Below are 18,832 nucleotides of genomic sequence, written 5' to 3' on the forward strand. Positions count from 1 at the left end.
AACCCTTGATTTGATTCCTGCTCCAGCATTCAACAGGGCTGGTAAAAGCCATTGCTACACTGGCAAATCTAATGATCAGGTGACCAGGAATCTCCTTTGCACTCTGTAAGCCTGTTTTGCAATTTGAGCAGCCATCCTCAGATGGACAATCTAATTAAAGCTTGCCGGAGTTGCCATGACGATAACCTTTCTACCTTGGGTCAGGTGAGAGCACAGAAGATCAGGTTTCTGGAGTTGATCTGAAGGACTGCAGTATTAGACAGAAAAGTTAGACGCAGGGCTTCTTTCTTTGAGCTTTTTAGTTTGAAATAACGTCTCTCCCACTTAAATAAGTTGACTGCTCTCTCTTAATGTAATATTTGCTTAATGCAAAAGTTGAAACTTCAAGGATCATTGCTTGGGAAAAGTGAAAGAAGTAGCTTTTTGAAAATTCAGAATCAGTTTAACAAAGTCAACCTTCTTGCCATCAGGTGTATGCAAGGGACCTCCAGGCAAGATGTGTCAGAGAGCCCACCAGTATCAGTGCTGCATCTGTAATTTTTACAGAATGTGGCCATAGTTCTATCACTACTTCACCAATTCTCTTTGATTTGAGGCTGCACTAGTCCAGATGTATCATAAAGCCAAGAAGACGGGGGGGGGGGGGGGGGGGGGGGGGGGGGGCGCATTTTGATGTAACCACACTGTAAATATATAGATGAATATTTTATTGATTAAAAATGATACTTGCAGAGTTGATGGAACTGGCATGCCACTTGCTGTTTGTCATCAGCAATCACAGCACAATCATTTTGCTTTTGATGTCCAACACTTTTGTCCAAGAACAATATTAGATGAATTTACAACCAGCTGCTTTCTCCACGCTGTCGATGCCCGTGCAATTTCTTACATTAGATGCATGAAATCAGTGGAGATGGAGGGTTTTTTTGTTTGATCTTCCAATGTATATTTTTCTGCATCTCTATGTTCCGCTGCTGTCTCAGTGGTAATAATGGGTTTCTATTTATTCTCCTGGCACATAGATGAGGGCTTTGGCGGGCCCTTTGTTGCCTCCCATACTATTTCCTCTTGTCTCCGTGTTGTGCAGAGACATGAGTTTGACGCCGAGGGGAGAATTTCTCCACGACCGGAATCAGCACCCCATCATCCCACAGCCGCGCTCCACTTTCCATTTGTTTCTCTCTCACTATTCTCATTCTCATTTTTTCTGTATCTTTCTGCCAGTTCCACAACGCAGCTCCCTCATGTTTACATATTGCCTGATCCAAAACAACAAACCGAAGCTTTACAGCTTGCAGCCCCAGTGATCTCTCGAATTCTCTCTCTCTTCCATTTTTCTCTCTCATCTTCCCACTTGTGCTATTTCTTCTTTCACTCGTGGCCATCGTGACTTGTCTGTGAGTACACAAAGGAAAACGCAGGACACTGAGGAAGTGAAATGGCACATTGCGAAGGGTTTTGTTTGCAGGTAATGGCATAGTTACTGTTACCAAGCGCCACAGCAACTAGTTGGTTTGATGTGTTGCGCCAGGACTTTTTCTGAAGGTTGAAATATCTGAAAGATGATGCCTTCAACACCGTGTCCTTTGAGGAGGAACTGTCTACTACAACCTCTTAGTTGGTGTTACCATGTCCAATTTATGACATAAATGAATAAGTGAGTTGGACCTTGTGTCCTATTAGGTGGCTTTCCACTGCAGTTTTGAAGTTGTGGTAGACATAATGTGGTGCCAATTTTGACAAATCCAGTCCTCAAAACAGTAATAGCCCTTAAAAAAATTAGTAGTTATTGGATGAAACTGGTTTGATCAGAAAGTACTAAATAGACAGTAAATGGAGTGTTTGTTATAAGAAGCTGTCTGGTGAATTTTAGGCTGATTTTAGAGAGAAGAAGATTGCTACTCAATGACATCCAGAGGGAAAAATAACACTTGTTGTCCCATCAGGTTTAACCAATCAGTATTTTTCATCTTCTAATTGAGTTTCTGGGCATTTTTTCCTCCCTTGTCACATTTTTCTTCATTGTGGGCTCATTTTTCTCTGTGACATAAAGTCCTGCACCTCTATGGAAACAATACAATCATGACTAGAAATAATGGAAGAACTCCGTACGATACAAGTTTAATTCTAAAATTCATTTTAAATAAGAAAAAAAGTAGCATTCCTTGGATTCTTTATTTTACAGAAAAATGTTTTTTTCCAAATGGCCACAGGTATTACCAAGACTGTAAAACAACCTCTTCAGAAACTAATTTTTCACATTACTCTGCTCATAATATCTAGAAAGATGTTTCACCATGCAGAATGTATCCTCCATCAACTTGCTCCTCTGTATACAATTTCTAAGCCATGCTGCATTTATTTTATTTATCAAGCATGTTTTATTTTCCTCTTGATCTCTCCAATTTGTTTTTGTTAATTCCCATATCTCCTCTTTGGTCTTTGTACACTGCCTGCAGTTCAACCGAAAAGTCCCAGAATTTTTGTCATGTGACAGTTGGTTGCAGCTTATAAAGAGCTTATTTTTGGTGACTTTTTTTTCTTTTAAAGCTAGACGTGATGACATATTGCAGTTGTAGTGTAGATTTGTTAGCTTCCCCCGATGGAACTGTGCTTCACATGTTATTTGTTCAAGCAGCATCTGAAAGTTGAAAATCTGCCGATTCTTTCTGTTTTTACAGTTTCTGGCTCTGATAAATGGTGTAATTTTGCTGATAACATGCTTTGAAAGCCCGGCAGCATTTTGGAGGATGAGAGTGTGAACCAATTAACAAAAATGGCCCTGAAAGAGGTTCTACAGTGGTGGTTCTCGCAGTCAGAACACAAGTATACAAAGTTTTGGGCCTACAATGTCACCTGATGTTCCTGCAGTGGAAAACATCTTATTGATTCACTCAAACTGACCAACATGTAAGAAGCAGCGACAAAAGTGTTGATTATTTCATCACAGATCATAAGGAAACACAACTCCTCTGATCTTGTCTTTCTCTCTCGAGTCTTCACTTCCCCCCCATCGCCCCAGCAATTTTATTTTTTGCTCTCTCACTCTTTCCATCCATCCTTGAACCCACTCACTCTCCGTCTCGAGCTGTCTCACCTTACTCTCCGTGTCGATCTAAAAAATGGGCTCAGGAAGTCACTTTGCAACAGCGGAGTGATATAAAACTGTAAAATCAGACTATGTTTGATTTATGTGCACCATTAGCGGGGAATAGTGTTCCATCGTAAGTAGTCTGTCTGTCTAGAGGCTGCATGCGAAACCTATACCCATGGTCGTACAGATAGGATTTTATGATCTCAACTGAATGATGGGATTATCATAGCGGTAATTATGGGCGAGCAGTGCGTATTGTGTGTTTGTGCCTGCTTGATGCAACCTTCTCTCCAGCAGTTCTCATATTTACCGAGGTGCCTCATGATTGATGCAGGGTCCAACACGGATGCTCGTTTCATACTTAGAAGATTTTACAATGAGTGAGAGAATAAATGTGATAATGAGATAGAAACAGTTTGCTGGAGGACGCATGATGAATCACAACGCGGCACTGCGGCAGCAAGCTCAGCTAAAAAATGTATCACCTACCTGCTGAGTGTCAGCAGAAGATGTCTGACGCCTAAAAGTAACATTTGGTTCTTTTCTCTTGCAGCGAGGGAAGAGAATGTGGCCACGTTCCGAGGTTCGGAATACTTCTGCTACGACCTGTCGCAGAACCCCATTCAGAGCAGCAGCGACGAGATCACGCTGTCCTTCAAGACGTGGCAACGCAACGGCCTCCTGCTCCACACGGGGAAATCCGCAGACTATGTCAACCTGGCGCTAAAAGATGGGGCGGTTTCCCTCGTCATCAATCTGGGTTCCGGGGCCTTCGAGGCCATCGTCGAGCCAGTCAATGGAAAATTCAATGACAACGCCTGGCACGACATCAAAGTGACACGCAACCTGAGACAGGTAATCGGGGGTAACAGTGATGGACGGAGTTTGGAGACAGGTGTTTTTTTTTTTCTTTCTCTGCCTTAGATAAAGCCGCTTCCATGAGCTTTTTCGAGGGAGAATGTCACCTTGGTTGTCATTCCATCGCTAGATATATGATTAAGACAGATGTCATTAAACTTTTGGTTCTCTTTACAGTGACATGAATTCCTTTTTGATTTAATTTCATTGTCTGATTTCTCTCCTACTGAATGAATAGCTAAGGTACAGGGCAAAGCAGTTCCATGGCATGTGACTGGTAGTTTATTCAAAGTACTGTTCTGCAAGGCGTTTTCTTCTCTCCTGTTTATCGGCATATTGAATTTGAGTTCTCTGTGTCCTCAAATTAAAGTTATCTGATAAATCTATTTTGCTTCACACTCCCCTGAGCTGACACTTCTATCAGGCACTGTCGCTATCTCCTTGCTTTCAGAAACTGTGTTTTTTTCATGCTTGTGTAGACTATAGACTTTCACTTTAAAGCCAGACGCAGAGTGTTTTGCCTTTGAGTCATCCATTAACGCAGTATTTATAGCACAGATAATCATGATGCTTTTTAAAGATAGAGATACATTTCCATCAAATGGGCATCTGTTCAGCATAAGCAGAATTTGACAGATATTGTTTTCCATTTTCTTAGTGTAATTCAGAATTAGCTCGTATTGCTGTTCAGATAGTGTGAATTTGGGAGGCTGTAGACAGAGAGCAGTGCTGTATGGCGGTAGCTGCAGAATGTGGAGTTGTTCATTGTCTCGGTCGACCTTTAGTTTGTCGGCAAGGTGAGACAGCATTTAGTGTTGCTCTCAGAGCAGCACAACAAGTAAGTGCTGATTTTCTGACCCTCCCTGACAGTAAGCTTTTGTCCCACAGGTTAGTAAATAGTTGTAGCCTGAAAATCCCAACAGGATAACATACAGTTTAGAGGGCTATAAGCTAAGAGCCAAGGGCTGCTTCCCTGCTTTCTTCTTTCCTTCTTTCTACAGATCTGTCCTTCTTTCACTATCATTTTCTTTCCTCTTTGAAAGGCACACTTTGTTAGAATAAAGGTGAAAAAAACACTACAAGTTTTGTGGGAGCTGAAGCCATCCTACACAAATTTTTATCTGACAGTCCTACATCTTACAGTACTTCTCTCTGTTTTGTTTTTTCTTGCAGGACTCTGATGTAGAAAATTTGGCTAGGATGGCACGATGGCACTTTATTACTGCAGCGAACTCTGACAAATCATGTAGTGTTTATTCACCGCAACACTAACTCATCCATGATAAAAGTCATTTTTTACTACTAACCAATTTCTAACCAACTAATGTACTAACATCCTAATTCTTCATCGTTGCTTTGGGTTTTTGTTTTCTGTCCATCCTTATTAACAACCTTTTTTGTTCACTATTCTTTTGATTTCCTTTCTTCCCCTTTTTCTGGAAAGCAATCAGGCATTGGACACGCTATGGTAAACAAACTACATTGTCTGGTAGATATCATTCTTATTGTCTTTTTTTTGGGTTTGCCGTGTGTCCCCTCCCTCTCTCTTCTTTTATTCGTTCTCTTTGAGTTCCATCCTAGACACTCTTATCAAAAAATGAGGAGATGGGTTTGTATTACCAGGCAATTCTTTCTTCGCTTCTTCTCAATTTCCTCCCTGACCTGCCAACAACCTCCTTCTTTACCCCACAATACCCCATCCTGTTTTTTTTCACTTTGGCTTTTACTTTTTTCTCTTTGTTTCCTCCACATTACTGCAGATTTCCAACAAGTAAAATAATTGACTTCTTTGCCTTTGTCAGGGCAACTTACTTTTTATTTTATTTTTTTCACACAAAAAGTCCCCATTTTTTGTGAGGACTGTCGTCCAGAACTGACAGAAGCTTACCACAATCCCAAAGATGGTGACCTCGACACCGAGCCCTAAACGAGAAAAAAATGGCAACCCTTAACCTTCATTGCGGGAGCTCTGACAGTTGTTTCTAACTCACTATGGCGCATGGCATGCCCACACCTCATTGACCTATCACCACCCAAACTCATATAACCTCAAACCCTGTCACCCAGAATAACCACTAACACTCTAATTCATTCACTCACCTGTCACCGTTTCACTCACTTTGCCCTCCCTGTGTGTGTTTTTGTAGCATGCTGGTGAAAGTGGTGTTTGTGTGTTTTGGCTTACCTTTGACCACCCTTAACCCCTCGGGCCCATATGCATAACATTTCCAAGAATAAGCATTCTGATCTGGGAGTATCGGTCTGGTTCAGTGACATTAACATGGTAAAAAATGGCACCTGGCTAAACCTGATCAGAGATCAGTATCAGCTATTCTGAGAGTGTATTTGAATATGGGCTCTGGTCTTGATTGTGCATGAGCTGCTGCAGCCCGTGTGGTTTGTTCCAGCTTTGTATGGCACCATTGATCCACTTACTCCCTTACATGTCCAGTTCCGTGTGTTTAATTTGCCTTCTAACAGTGATGACCTTGGTTTGCACATTGACGTGGTGTGAAAAAGCCTCCCTTTGTTTTGCATGTGCGTGGATATATAGATGTAGGTGTCTGCAAGAGAAAGGAGAACCTGAGACTGTTGGTGTGAGAAACGGATGTGTGTGTGTGTGTGTATGTGTGATTGAAGATGTGTGTGTGTGCGTGCGTGCGTTTTGTGCGTTCACGTACGTGTACTGTATATGTGTGTGTCTGCAGTTACGAATAAATCCCGAAACCTAAGACAAGTGCAATCAATTTGTCCTTGGTTTGAACATTGTACTAACCCTCCCCCAACCTGAAGTTTCAGAACCAAACCTAGGAATCCATTCTCTTACCCCCATCAAAGATAAAGAAAATATGCCTCTGCCATATTTTCTTTACCTGTCCTGTGAATCCTACGGCAAAAATTCCATTAACAAAATCAAAACGCTGTCTGGTCCAAAACAATGGCTTCAAGGTACCAAAAGATTATGTTTAAAAAACAAAAAGTGTGGAACCTAAAGAAAAGTTCAAATAGCTGATTTCGAATGCAGACCAAGGAAGGAGGTGTGTTTTATACACAGCACGAGATCGAATCCCAGAATGTAATGGCTTGGCTTTGGCTATGTGTTACCCCTCAACAGGTGACAATCTCCGTTGATGGGATCCTCACCACCACCGGCTACACCCAGGAAGACTACACCATGCTGGGCTCTGATGATTTCTTCTACGTGGGTGGGAGCCCCAGCACTGCGGACCTGCCTGGATCCCCAGTTAGCAACAATTTTATGGGCTGCCTCAGAGAGGTAGGAGGGGTTCAAATGAATACAGATTGAGCTCAGATGCATGACTAGTATAGTAGTACAGTGCAACTTACATTGGGGTCGTTCACTCTACATGGTTTGTATTTGCAGACTGTTGGTGCAACTGCTTTCCCAGCTTTTACTTTGTCAGTGCAGCTGTTTTGTGAATGTACAAAAATAATAATCAGCCCACTTTCCCTGAAAGGAAGTAGAAGGAGAGGGAAAAAACAGAATTGCATTATCAATTAAAGCTGCTGAGTTGGCAGAGGAAGTATCAGACTTTCAATATTCCCCTGTTTAATCTAATTCATAACACTTACTGCAGTTTGTGTGTGAGAAAATATCCCAAAATTGCTTCTGTCACATGTAATTTGCAGCATCAGCTTGAGTGTGCGGCTAAAACGCCTCCCAGTGGGCAGCAGTCTGAAAGAAATATTTGCTTATGATGAAATACAGAAAGGCGTCATTGTTTTGGGACATTTATAATGTATTTGCTGGCTGTTTGAGCTTGTGAGTAGAGGCAAAAAATATATTAAGTACCCTGTTATTTACATTTTGCTCACCATTACTTATTCTCCGGCAAGTAATGATAATAAAGAGAGGGCTGGTGGCTCTTCGGAGCCGTAAAAAAAAAAAAAAAAAAATCTGCATCGATTTCTCCAGTTAAGCAGCAGTCTCACAAATAGCATTATATTTTCACTTGGGACTCAGTGCAAGTTTGTGTCTTCATATATACTGATATCACATATTACCAATGATTTTATATTGCTATTTAACAATATGTTGGGGCTGGGGTTACTAATGCATGTAAATTAGATATTTTTCTTCTTCCTGGCTGTGCCTAAGTGCAAGTTTGTTTTCATGTTGTGTTTTCTCTGGTCCTCGCCTGTGTTCAAAGAAAAGTCTGTTCTGATGAAATTTCAGGACTAATCTACCTCAGATGATTGCAGCACTACTAGAAAATTGTTGCTGTAGTTTGCTGTTACGGCTGATACAATTTTCTTTGGTAAAATGGCAGAACAGCTCTTCTGTCATCTCATATTGGGCCGGGGTAAGTAACCCTGGGAGCTGTTAGATTGAAGGCAAAAAAACACAACAACAGTGGTAATAATACGTATGAGTGGTAGTTGTAGTTGTCAGCAGTTACGCAGTTAGATGTGGGAATACAGTCGAGCCTGTGGAAGATCTTTGTGTCAACTTTTCTCAGCAGTCAACATCAAATGGATCATGTAAAGTGCGGACATTCGACACTGTGACGATTAATTGATCCTCCTTGTTTTTATCCTGTGAAGAAGCCGGTGTCAGTTTCTAACTAGGATCACATGTCAAGCAAAGAAATGCCAGCTAACACTTTGCTGCACAGTATGTTTCTATCTCATCAAAGTCTCAGAAAAATATACTGGAAGCCTCAGAAACTGTTACTTTCACAAATAGGTGGCTGCAAAACCATGAATAGTGCATGTGTAGCCCTCCTACTGAAATAAACATGACAGCCCTCTCAATTATGGGATACACAATATTGCTGGCTTCATCAAAATGTTGAAGTTATTAGTGTTTCTCATGGCATACCAACCACAATGATGGAAAAAGTAACAGCACATCACGGTTTAAGAAGTTAACAATAGAATAAACCTGAACTGATCGACATAGACACACACTTTCTTCACCTCAGACAGGTGAGCTGTCACATTTACAGGTATTATTTTTTAAATAGCAGTGGTCCATAGCTGCCAGGACATTATTTTACCATTAAAGTCTGATCCATTTAGTGAAGTGAAAATATTTTTTCTCGTATCTCGTAAGTATTTATTTTAATCAGTGGATTTTTCACAGTCTCACGGCAGGATATTTGAAGTTGTAGCACTAATAAATGTGTGCAAGGATGCGCTCCAGTAACTAAATATAGAACTTGCTCTTCCTCATCATTAGAGTAACTACCAAATCCATGTTCATTATTGAATCCTGGTGTATATGTGTTAATGTGGCCTCATGCGGTTCAGACTTGTGCTGTATTGACCGAAAATGTTCCCAGTTTCGACCTTGTGGGACTGGAAGAACAATTTTAACAAGAAAAGTTAGCAAGTTACTCATTCAGACACGTTTAGATGCTGCCAGATTAGTGGAAAGGAGTGCTTATCTGAAAGGGGCTGTGCTGAACTATTTAAGTGAAAGTTACTTTTTGACGCATGTATTACTGAGGGTGTGTTGGAATGGTGATTCTTCGGCTTAACTTATTAGAAAAGTGAACAAATCTCTAAGTCACAGACTCTAAATGATCTAGAATGACAAAATCATTTGTAATTTATAAGGCTGAACCCTTTTTATTCTTTTAAACTACATGTACAATATTTTAATAGAAAAACTAGCTGACTTGGTTGAAGAAATATAAATCTCATTTAAACAGAATTATTATACTGTGATGATTTTAACTTAAGTAATTGTACAATGAAATGTACGTATATGCCTACTTTTTACTGCTTCTGTAGTAATTTTTTTTTTCTTGTTGCTATTTTTATGCATACAGTAAGTTTACTTCACACCATCTGGTGGGAACATGACTACAGAGAGCCATATTTGGCCTTTTTGGCATCTCAAAGCCCTTGATAATAATGGTGTAGCAGACTGTGGTTGCCACCCACCCAAAATTTAACCATTATAGTATGAAATTCACTTTTAGTGCAGCTGTTACTTTTTAAAGTAGACACCAGTACTTTGCCAAGGCACTATGTCGCCATGTTAAAGAAAGTGATCTGGATCCACATCAAAATATCACTGGTGATGCTCCACCTTTCCACCAAGTTTTATTAAATATGGCCTGGTAGTTTCTGTGTAATCCTGCTCGCAGAAAAACACACACATGCACTGGAAACTGTGCTTTGGCGAAGAATAATTTACATGAACATTGCATGTCCAAAGCAGTTGACAGCGATCAGTATTTGCTGATCTGAAAAATGATCCAACCCATGAATCAAAGCGGTGATATGATCGCTAGTTTTGTGATCCGTCACGCCTCGACTTGATAATATTAATATAAACTTCCTACGGGGACATTAACATGCAGCCACAGCTCAGGCAGCAGCACAAGCCAAGCTCAGTGGGCCACCGTCCAACACACACACACACACACTACCACTAACACACACATCAGCCAGGTTTGGGTGGTGGCTACAAGGGAAAGTCACCTTGTCTGCACTGTTGTATGTTTCGACTGAGTGGCTCAGACTGCTGTTCCTCCGGTCATTACCTCACTGGCTAATGCATCCCTCATCCACCCTCTAACTGCTGTGACCCTTTGTGTCTCCCCTTTACACATACAGACACATATTTACAGTGTGGAACATTCACTTTCTGCACTGACCCAACTGTGTATGTACTTTTGCTGAACTTCTGTGTATAAATAGTTAACTGAATGTTAACTTGAATGTCAGATTTAGCACAATCAGAACGAGAAGACAAAGTAAAGATAAGAGCTGCTCCACTCTCCTTGTTTGTATCATCAAAGAATTATAGATTAACAAATATATTATAGATGAAAAAAATAGCCACAACATCACACAACCCTGTGATGAAAATTCATTCTCTGATGGTATTGTATTTCATGAAAAATGTGCATTTATGTTGTTCCATTTTGCAGCATGGGAGGATTTGTTGATTTTCAGTTCCTGACAGCTATGATATTCAGTCCTGCTCAAAGCATGAAACATAAATGAGAAGTGGAGCCAGCACCGGAGAGCAACTCTGTATAGTTTTATAGGTGCTCTAAACACAACTGAAACATGTTTAGCATCAAAGTAAAGTGAGGTTCTGGTCTGTTTTACTTGACCTGTATCATGGATGTCAGGGAAAAGTCCTTGGTGCTAGTAGTTGCATCAGTATTTTGTCTAAAAATGTATTATCAACACAAAACTGTCAAAATTGTGCTCTATACAAGACCTAATTGTTTCAATTTGACACCCATATTAGTGAATTAGTCCATGTCAAATGAATGAAAAAAGTTGTTTGGCCAGTTAATTTGGCCTATTTTCTGTCTATCGATGTGCACGGTGTCGATATGCAAAACATTCTCACTCAAGTACTGAACTAATCCTCACCTGAGCCTCTTCACTCTTCCTTCATTGTAGGCAAATATGACAAATCCATTGTGATAAAGCTTCTATCCACTCTGATAGGTAGAAAAACACTTTCGCTCACTTTGTCATCTATCGAAAAATGCTGGTGCTTGTTTGAGGTGCTAAACAGCCGACTTTCTTCTCTGGATTGAATCCAAAGCCAGTTGCATTGAGGGGGGCATAGTATGCAGTTTTTCATTCTTTTTGAACATAGTGTCTCCAGTGTGTTTAGAGAACAGCAAAACATGAGTGAAGACCGTCCCTGTTTCTTTCCTCCATTAATCAGAAAGTGTCTCTGAACAAGTTATTCAGGTTTGCACCCTGTCGTGATGTCATAGCAGGATAAGAACCACCCCCTTCTGGCTCCGCCCCCCCCCCGAGCTCATACATTGAGGTGTGACTGAGCTCTTCTTCCTGAAAGGCATGTAAGCAGCTGCAGCTCAATAAAAAATTAAAGCAACAGACCCTGAAATGGTCCATTTAGAGCATTGATAAAATCATATGTCTGGTAGAACTGGCAGACTTAATAGTGGAGTTTTTGGAGCTGAAACTTGAAGACACATTCTAGAGACATGTGAGATTAACACTAAACTTGATCAAATGGGGTCCAATATAGGAGCTTTCATACTAAAGGAAAAGAGGTTAAACTACACTCTTTACTCAATATATCAAATTTATTTTGCAAATTTGCTCACCCTTTTAAACAGAAAAAATGCAAGGATACTAAAGCACACTGAAAGTTTGCTTCAGTAACTTAAATTGATTGACAAATGTATGTGAGAAAACACTTGTACTATACCTCCTGCCTAAAACTTTGTAGGTCCCACTTGTCCTGACAAAACAGCTCTGATCAGTGGGGCGTGGACACAGGATCTTTGGAGGTACTGTGGTTTGTGGGACTGTGATGATCACTGCAGATCTTTTGGTTTCTGTGGGTTGCGGGTTGGGCCTCGGTGAATTTGTTTGTTCCAGTGCAGTGTAAACGCTGAGTCAATGCTCTGGGCTCTTTTTCAGGTTCCTTAAACAGTTTTTGTGGTGTAGCGAGGTACATTGCCCTGCTTAGTGGATGTTGTTGCCATGGAGAGGTGTGCTGGGTCTGCAACAATGTTTTAATAGGTGGCACATGTCAAAATAACATCCACATGAATGCATGGACCTAAGGTTTCCCAGAGGAACATTGCATTGTAATGAGATGTTCAATGTTATTCACTTTACCTGTTGTGGCTGATATGGCTTGCAGAGTTAGTAACTTCTTTAAAATCACTTCTTAAAACCCACTTTTATAGACTTGCTTTTATGTGAGAATTACTTTTAGCTTTATTTACTTTTAGTGTTCTATTTTGTATTGTGTCCTGTTTATTTTAGATGTTCTGTCTTGTTTTATTTTAATTTTAACTTCCTGGTTATTTGGCCCGATGTTGTCTCTCTAATTCTTTAATTTCTCTAATTTTTTTTAAACTTTTCATTTCAACCTTCAACTGTGTTTTTTAATTTTCAAACTGCCTAATTCTCTTGTTTGAGCTGCATGCTAGCTCTCTGTCTATAGCTTGTTTGATTGTTTTTGATCATCATCATTATTATTATTTATATATTTCATGCTAAAATGCTTAAAGCTGGATTGATCTGCCAGATTTGGCTTCATGGGTGCAAATTTTGGGCTTTTTTGAAACAGCAAACGCATCAGTAAGCAATTACCTGTTTGCACAACCAGCATTTGGATATTTTGAAATCTTGTCAGAATATCTTGTCTCTTGACTTCCAACCCAATATTTCATCTTGTTTTAGCTGTGTTTTTGGTCTCCACCCCTTCCAAAAGGAACTATCTGGTTCTTGAGCTGTTAAATGTTCATCAGCTTGTTACTAACTTGTGTCTGTCTCTGAAAAAAAAAGTCTTTCTCACTGAAACCGGCTGCATGTCTCTAAAGAGATGAATGCATTAATGCAAATGCTTTGCATATTCCTTGCGCCATTATGCAGAGGCAGCTGTATACATTATGTGTTTCCAATATTATCTGACCAAGTATGACTCAGCATGAGAGCGTTGGGCGGACAGAATCATGGTGGTGATTCACAATGTGGTTTGGTTGTGGTAGTGTTGTGTGATCCTCGACTGTTCATCATATGTTGCTCCATTAAGCAGGCAGTGCCAGCTGCTACCCGGGACGGTGCAAATTGCTCACAACTGGCCCTGTGATCTCCCTTCATACTCTTATTCATTTACGATATCTCTTTGATTGTTCCATCAGACACAGAGTGTGTATTTCACTGCGCTGTACGTGTGCATTTGCGAGAATGCTTTCACCTACTCCCTATGCATCATCTCTTTGTCTCCCTGCCTCTCTCTTGCTCTCCTACACCATATTTATTCCTTCCTGCCCCTTCCACCTCTTCCTTTGGATTCAATATCCCCAGATAATGAGGGAATGATTCAGTTGAATTTGGCCCATTGCTTAGATCAGAATGCGTCAGTATTTCTGTCTGACAGTGTGTGTAATGTCTGGCGAGAGCGTTCTGAAATGCTGCTGAAGCAGGAATGGTGGTGCATATTGGTCTCTGTTCATTAGGAGATAAAAAAAGGCTAAAGTGCATCACTTGGAGCAGAAGAATAAGTTGGTGGAGGCATGTGTTGCTACAAAGAGCAAATACATCCTTTTTGGCTTCTCTTCGACAATAAAAGAGATGCTGCGTGCTGCCATCTCAACCCCGCTCTTGTTCGCTGCGTCCGTTGTGCCTGTAGGCTGCATGGGATGTCATCCATACACAACGCAGACGCACATGTCCCACCCACGCTCGTGTTTTGCCATGTGGGCTACAGAGCATCACGTGACTGACGGGGCCACTGGGCAGCCACCCAGGCCTCGCTCTCCGGTCAGCCTGATGTTCACAGCGCCGTGCAATCAGTGCCTTCCTGCAACCCCTCTTTCTCCCACCAGTTTCAGCGCTCACTCCATCAAAGCCCCTCCTTCCTGCATCACAGGGCACCCGTGGCGGCACTAGAGCTGCGTAGTGGCAGCTTGTGTCAGACTGTGGGGGTGGCTGGGGCATGTGGTGTCATCTGTGTTGAGAGAGGAGGAGCTGAATGCAGGAGGTGAAGATGGTGACGAGTAAAAAGCAGGCAAACAAATATGTGAGGGTGCAAGTGTTGGGGAAAAAATGTAGGAGAAGGGGCAACAGGTGCAGGTGAGGTAAATGTCAGTAGGAACAGAATTATGGATGGAGATCCAGAGAATGATGAGCAAGTGAGAAGACGACAAGAAGGGGCAAGAGACCAATATTTGGCATTTGAGAGGAACGTCGTTGTCATCGGTATTGTGTTAGTCACCAAAGTACGTCCAGGCAGTGCTTGTTTTCCCCTCTTTTACAAATGCAAATGTCACCCTGTCCTGTTAAGTATTATTTTTTAAGGTCCCCTTTGAGGGCTAAAACGTGATGGATGGGGACAAACCTCAGATTTTAATGGAATGCCTTCACCTTTCACCCTCACCTCTCCTGTAGGCTAAACTGTGACACTGGAAAACAGCGTTTGTTTGTGGGATTTTGCTCCAGGTGACACATTGTGTACAAACCGGTACTCTGAATTCTAGCTACCTCTAAAGCTGGCATTATATAATATGACAAAAATAAATTTGCTGAAAGATATTTTTAAACTCTACACTCACTGGGCCAGGGAGCACAGTTGCTGCAGTGATAACTGATAACATTAGAGCAATGATGTTCTTTATTGTTGTCAAAATTAGAACTATTTTGTAACTCATGCTGTTGAAAGAGTGCAGCTAAAAACAGATATGCTTTTGTGAGGTCTGTTTTGGATCTCTTGGGTAACTTTTACTTAACACAAATGAAATGTGTGTTATGTATGAATAATACAGCAGTTCACAACTAGCAGATCTTCCTGCAATCAGCACTGTGCTCTGTCTACTTAGTAAGCAACTAATGAGATGACCTTGCATTAACTTTCTTTTTATTTAAACTTTATTTCTATAGTTTTCATTTTATGGAACATATAACTCACACATTATTAGTAGAAAGTAGAAGTAGATAGCTTTGTGTTAAGGCTTGCATTCCAAATAGTGACAGAAGACGTGAATCAAACACACCATCAAGGAACCAAGGTAGGGATCCCATAAGGCTACGGGTGATAGAGAGGGAAATTTATCACAACACAATGTTTCATTTTAGTCAGTATCAATAGTTATTGATCACTTTTGGAGACCTATCTTGAATTAATACCAGGGGGAAAAGATTTATTTAGAATTCAACCACTATAGCCTATTCAATAAAGGTACAGAAGTACAGCTCTTAGATATAAATCGCTCAAACTTGCCAGAGCTACAGAAGTACTGCATATATATATATATATATATATATATATATATATATATGTATGTATATATATATGTATGTATATATATATATGTATATGTAGATATATGTGTGTATATATACACACATATATCTACATATATATACATATATATATATCATTCTGACTGAACAGGAAAAGGTCAGTCTCCCCAGATCATTCATTTCCTTCATAAATTCTCCTTTTGTTGGTGTTTCCTTATAGCCATTTTTTGTTAGTTTTTTTCTCGCTAAAAGTCATACTTTAAGAAGATACTTGTCCTGAGGGTTACATTCAGTTGGTATTTTACCTAAGTTTACAGTGCTGAAGCTATCGTTTATCTCAAAATCCAGTACTGATTTTATTTCTGTTATAATCTCTGATGATCAGACACTGAATTGCTGCATTGCCTCCTGCAGTTTACAGATTCTGGTCTTCTATTCTGTAAATATTTTCTTCTCAGAGTGATAACACAAAATATTCTTCCATGAAATTTCTCTCTTTTGGCCACAGCTGGAGGCGGTGGAAAGTTCTTTACAGATGTTCTTCTGTTAAACAACAACTACCATCACACAATTATGACCTAACCATATAATTTCCCCTTTTTGCACCAGACTATCAAACAACGTGAAACCAGATTGTTTTCTCAAGTTCCACTGGGGACACTGACCATGTACAGCTGATGTAAACTCACGTTTTTTAGCTGGTTTATGTTGCAGCTGTATTGATCAGGAATATGTAATAATTGAAACACTTTAAAATTCATCACTAGTTAGAGGGCATGGACTAAAAAGAATAACAAAAAATGTGTTTTTCTTCTATACTGCATAGTTACAGTTCAATTTATATCTTAGAAGTGCAGAAGAAAATCAAAAATGAACTAAAGCAAAAAGCTACAAGGCACTTTAGCACTTGGGGAGTTTTCCCTGTGATACAAGCCAGAAGATACAGTCTTACAATTCTTTAATCATTTGAAGGGTAAAAATCTCTATCAGTGAAAAGAAGCTACATGATGGACAGAGTAAGTTAATGTTGAAAGATTGAAAACACAGCGACATGGGCCGATGCTTCTGCCATCACCCTCGTTGTAAAGCAGAATCCGGCAGCAAATAAAAACCAGTAGTCATGCAGTCATAGCGATCAGAGATGAAGCGCTTTAGGTTTAGTGTTTGGGGGATGACACAGCAGGGTTGATTGAAGTCAGTGAGCTGGAGAAATCTTAAAGATAGGCTGACATCTCCAGCGCTGAGCGACTCATGGCCCTGGAAGCTGGACATTTTTGCCTTCATCTTTGACAGCGACAGTTGTGTGAAGGACAGGGGATGTGTTGGAGATGGAGCAGAGGAATGAAAGGCAGCAAATGGTTCCCGGTTGGGATTAGAACCGGGGACTCGCTGCCAAGAACACACCAGTCAGCCATTGAGTTGAGTTGCCTCTATGCTCGTACCAATGACTGCCTTCACCTCAGATGTTCCCACATTATTACTTATTTTTATTGTATAGTTACTGCTGTGAATAAAAGCTGCTTTATCATTTCGGCTCAACAATAGACAGTAATTAATATAAGTTTGATAGCAAGTGGGGCTGAACAATGAACCAAAATACTGTGACAATCAAAATATGGCTGCCTCCTTCGCATCAGGAGGAACCAACTGAGGTGGTTTGGGCATCCGATTAGGGTGTCTTTATTCAAACTGGAAGGAGACCCCAAGGTAGACCTAGAACTTGCTGGATGGATCACATATCTCATCTGGCCTGAGAACGTCTTTGGATCTCCCGGGTGGAACGAGACATTTTTGGACATTATTCAGCCCTGCTAGCTATTACAGAGTCTGTCTTTTAAATCATCAAATAATAACTTAGAGCATCCAGGTGAGTTTTTATGCTTGTTGTGTCTCCCTGGTTGGAAAGCTTGAAATTGTATGTTTGCCACATTGCCTTTGTCTTTTCAGTGCTCAGTTTAAAGTGTTGCCACACAGGTGAGGTTTTCAGGCGTTTTGCCTTCCCTCTAACTGCCAAGGTGAACTGAACTGGAACGTGACGCTGCTGTGAGAGATAAGGGATGTGAGGTTCAAAAATATATGTTGTATAGTATAAGAATGTTAATCTTTATTGATAGCCTGAACACATAAGCAACAACTAATTTCCAAATAGTCAGATTTAATTACAGTAGGTCATACTGTAGCTTCAGTCATATACCAGAAAGATAAAGACTTGCTTCAAAAAATATGCTAATTTCCCATTACACATAAGACAGATGCATAAGAAACAAAAGAGTACAAAAGGTAACATTCATTTCTTTCCAAGCTGTAAATGCAGTGCAGCGTTTGAGTGTATTTCTGACTCATGAACGCGTATATTTAACACTTAATAGATTTAAAATGACAGAAATCACAGGCAAACTGTCAAAACACATGTGTAACCGTGAAATCTGTGGAAGAGAAGGTGGGGCTGTAACCGTAAAGACAGCGTGAACAGTGAAACAGCAGCATCTGCAGCATTTGCAGTGTTTCATGAGCTCTTTCATGTGACAGACTGAATATAACACCTCACTGTGTGTGTGTTTGAGAGGGTACTGTATGTGTTGCAGTGAGTAGTGTGTCTTGTATAGCTGAGGCTACCTGTCTGAACAGGCATCACACCGTTCGCTTTGTTTCGTCACATTAAAGGGTTATTTCCCCTAAATCAGAGATGCTCTCCCGCAGAGTCACTGGGACACTGTTTCTTGAAAGACATGTTTTTGAACACAACACACAAAATTCCATTACCTTTGCATCTCAGGGTTTGAGGAAACAGGTTACAACCAGGCCCACAGGAAATATCTCACAGTTTTCCTGTCACTGCAGTTGCATTTTTTGTATTTGCACGTGTCATTTTTTGTGTGTGTGTTTGCCAGAACAGCGGTCTGTTGTGCGAAGCTTCATGAGCACCTTATGTGTGTGAAACTCTTACTGCACTTCGGTGGAATTACCCTGCCCCTTCATTAACACCGGGGCTAAATCAGCAGCTGACAGCAGCTGTGGTCGGGGCCAAAAGGACATGAGCACTGATCTGAAGTAGATTAGGGAGGAGATTGTGTCTGCGTGCTCATACTCTGCACTTCAGTCCACCTGCCCTTCCCTCACCCCGTCTCCTCGTTGCCTTACCAGGGCCCG

The 18,832-nt window shown here is 40.7% G+C and overlaps 1 protein-coding gene across 12 annotated transcripts in view; it reads left to right on the forward strand.

Moving 5' to 3' along the window:
- The window catches only part of LOC111582007 (neurexin-3b), a 344,457-nt gene that overhangs the window by 80,215 nt on the left and 245,410 nt on the right, over window positions 1-18,832 (forward strand). For 9 of the 12 annotated variants that reach the window (XR_008603364.1, XR_008603363.1, XM_055015655.1 and 6 more), the window contains exons 5-7: window positions 3,648-3,949; window positions 5,397-5,441; window positions 7,068-7,229. Coding sequence is in view for 10 of the 12 variants with exons in the window: in XM_055015655.1 (XP_054871630.1) it covers window positions 3,648-3,949; window positions 5,397-5,441; window positions 7,068-7,229 (509 nt within the window). In the remaining 2 variants the exon portion in view is untranslated. The remainder of the gene's footprint in view (window positions 1-3,647; window positions 3,950-5,396; window positions 5,442-7,067; window positions 7,230-18,832) is intronic. The other 3 variants (XM_055015647.1, XM_055015651.1, XM_055015650.1) reach the window with 2 other exon arrangements.

Source organism: Amphiprion ocellaris, chromosome 12 (assembly GCF_022539595.1).
Source record: "Amphiprion ocellaris isolate individual 3 ecotype Okinawa chromosome 12, ASM2253959v1, whole genome shotgun sequence".
Lineage (NCBI taxonomy): Eukaryota > Metazoa > Chordata > Actinopteri > Pomacentridae > Amphiprion > Amphiprion ocellaris.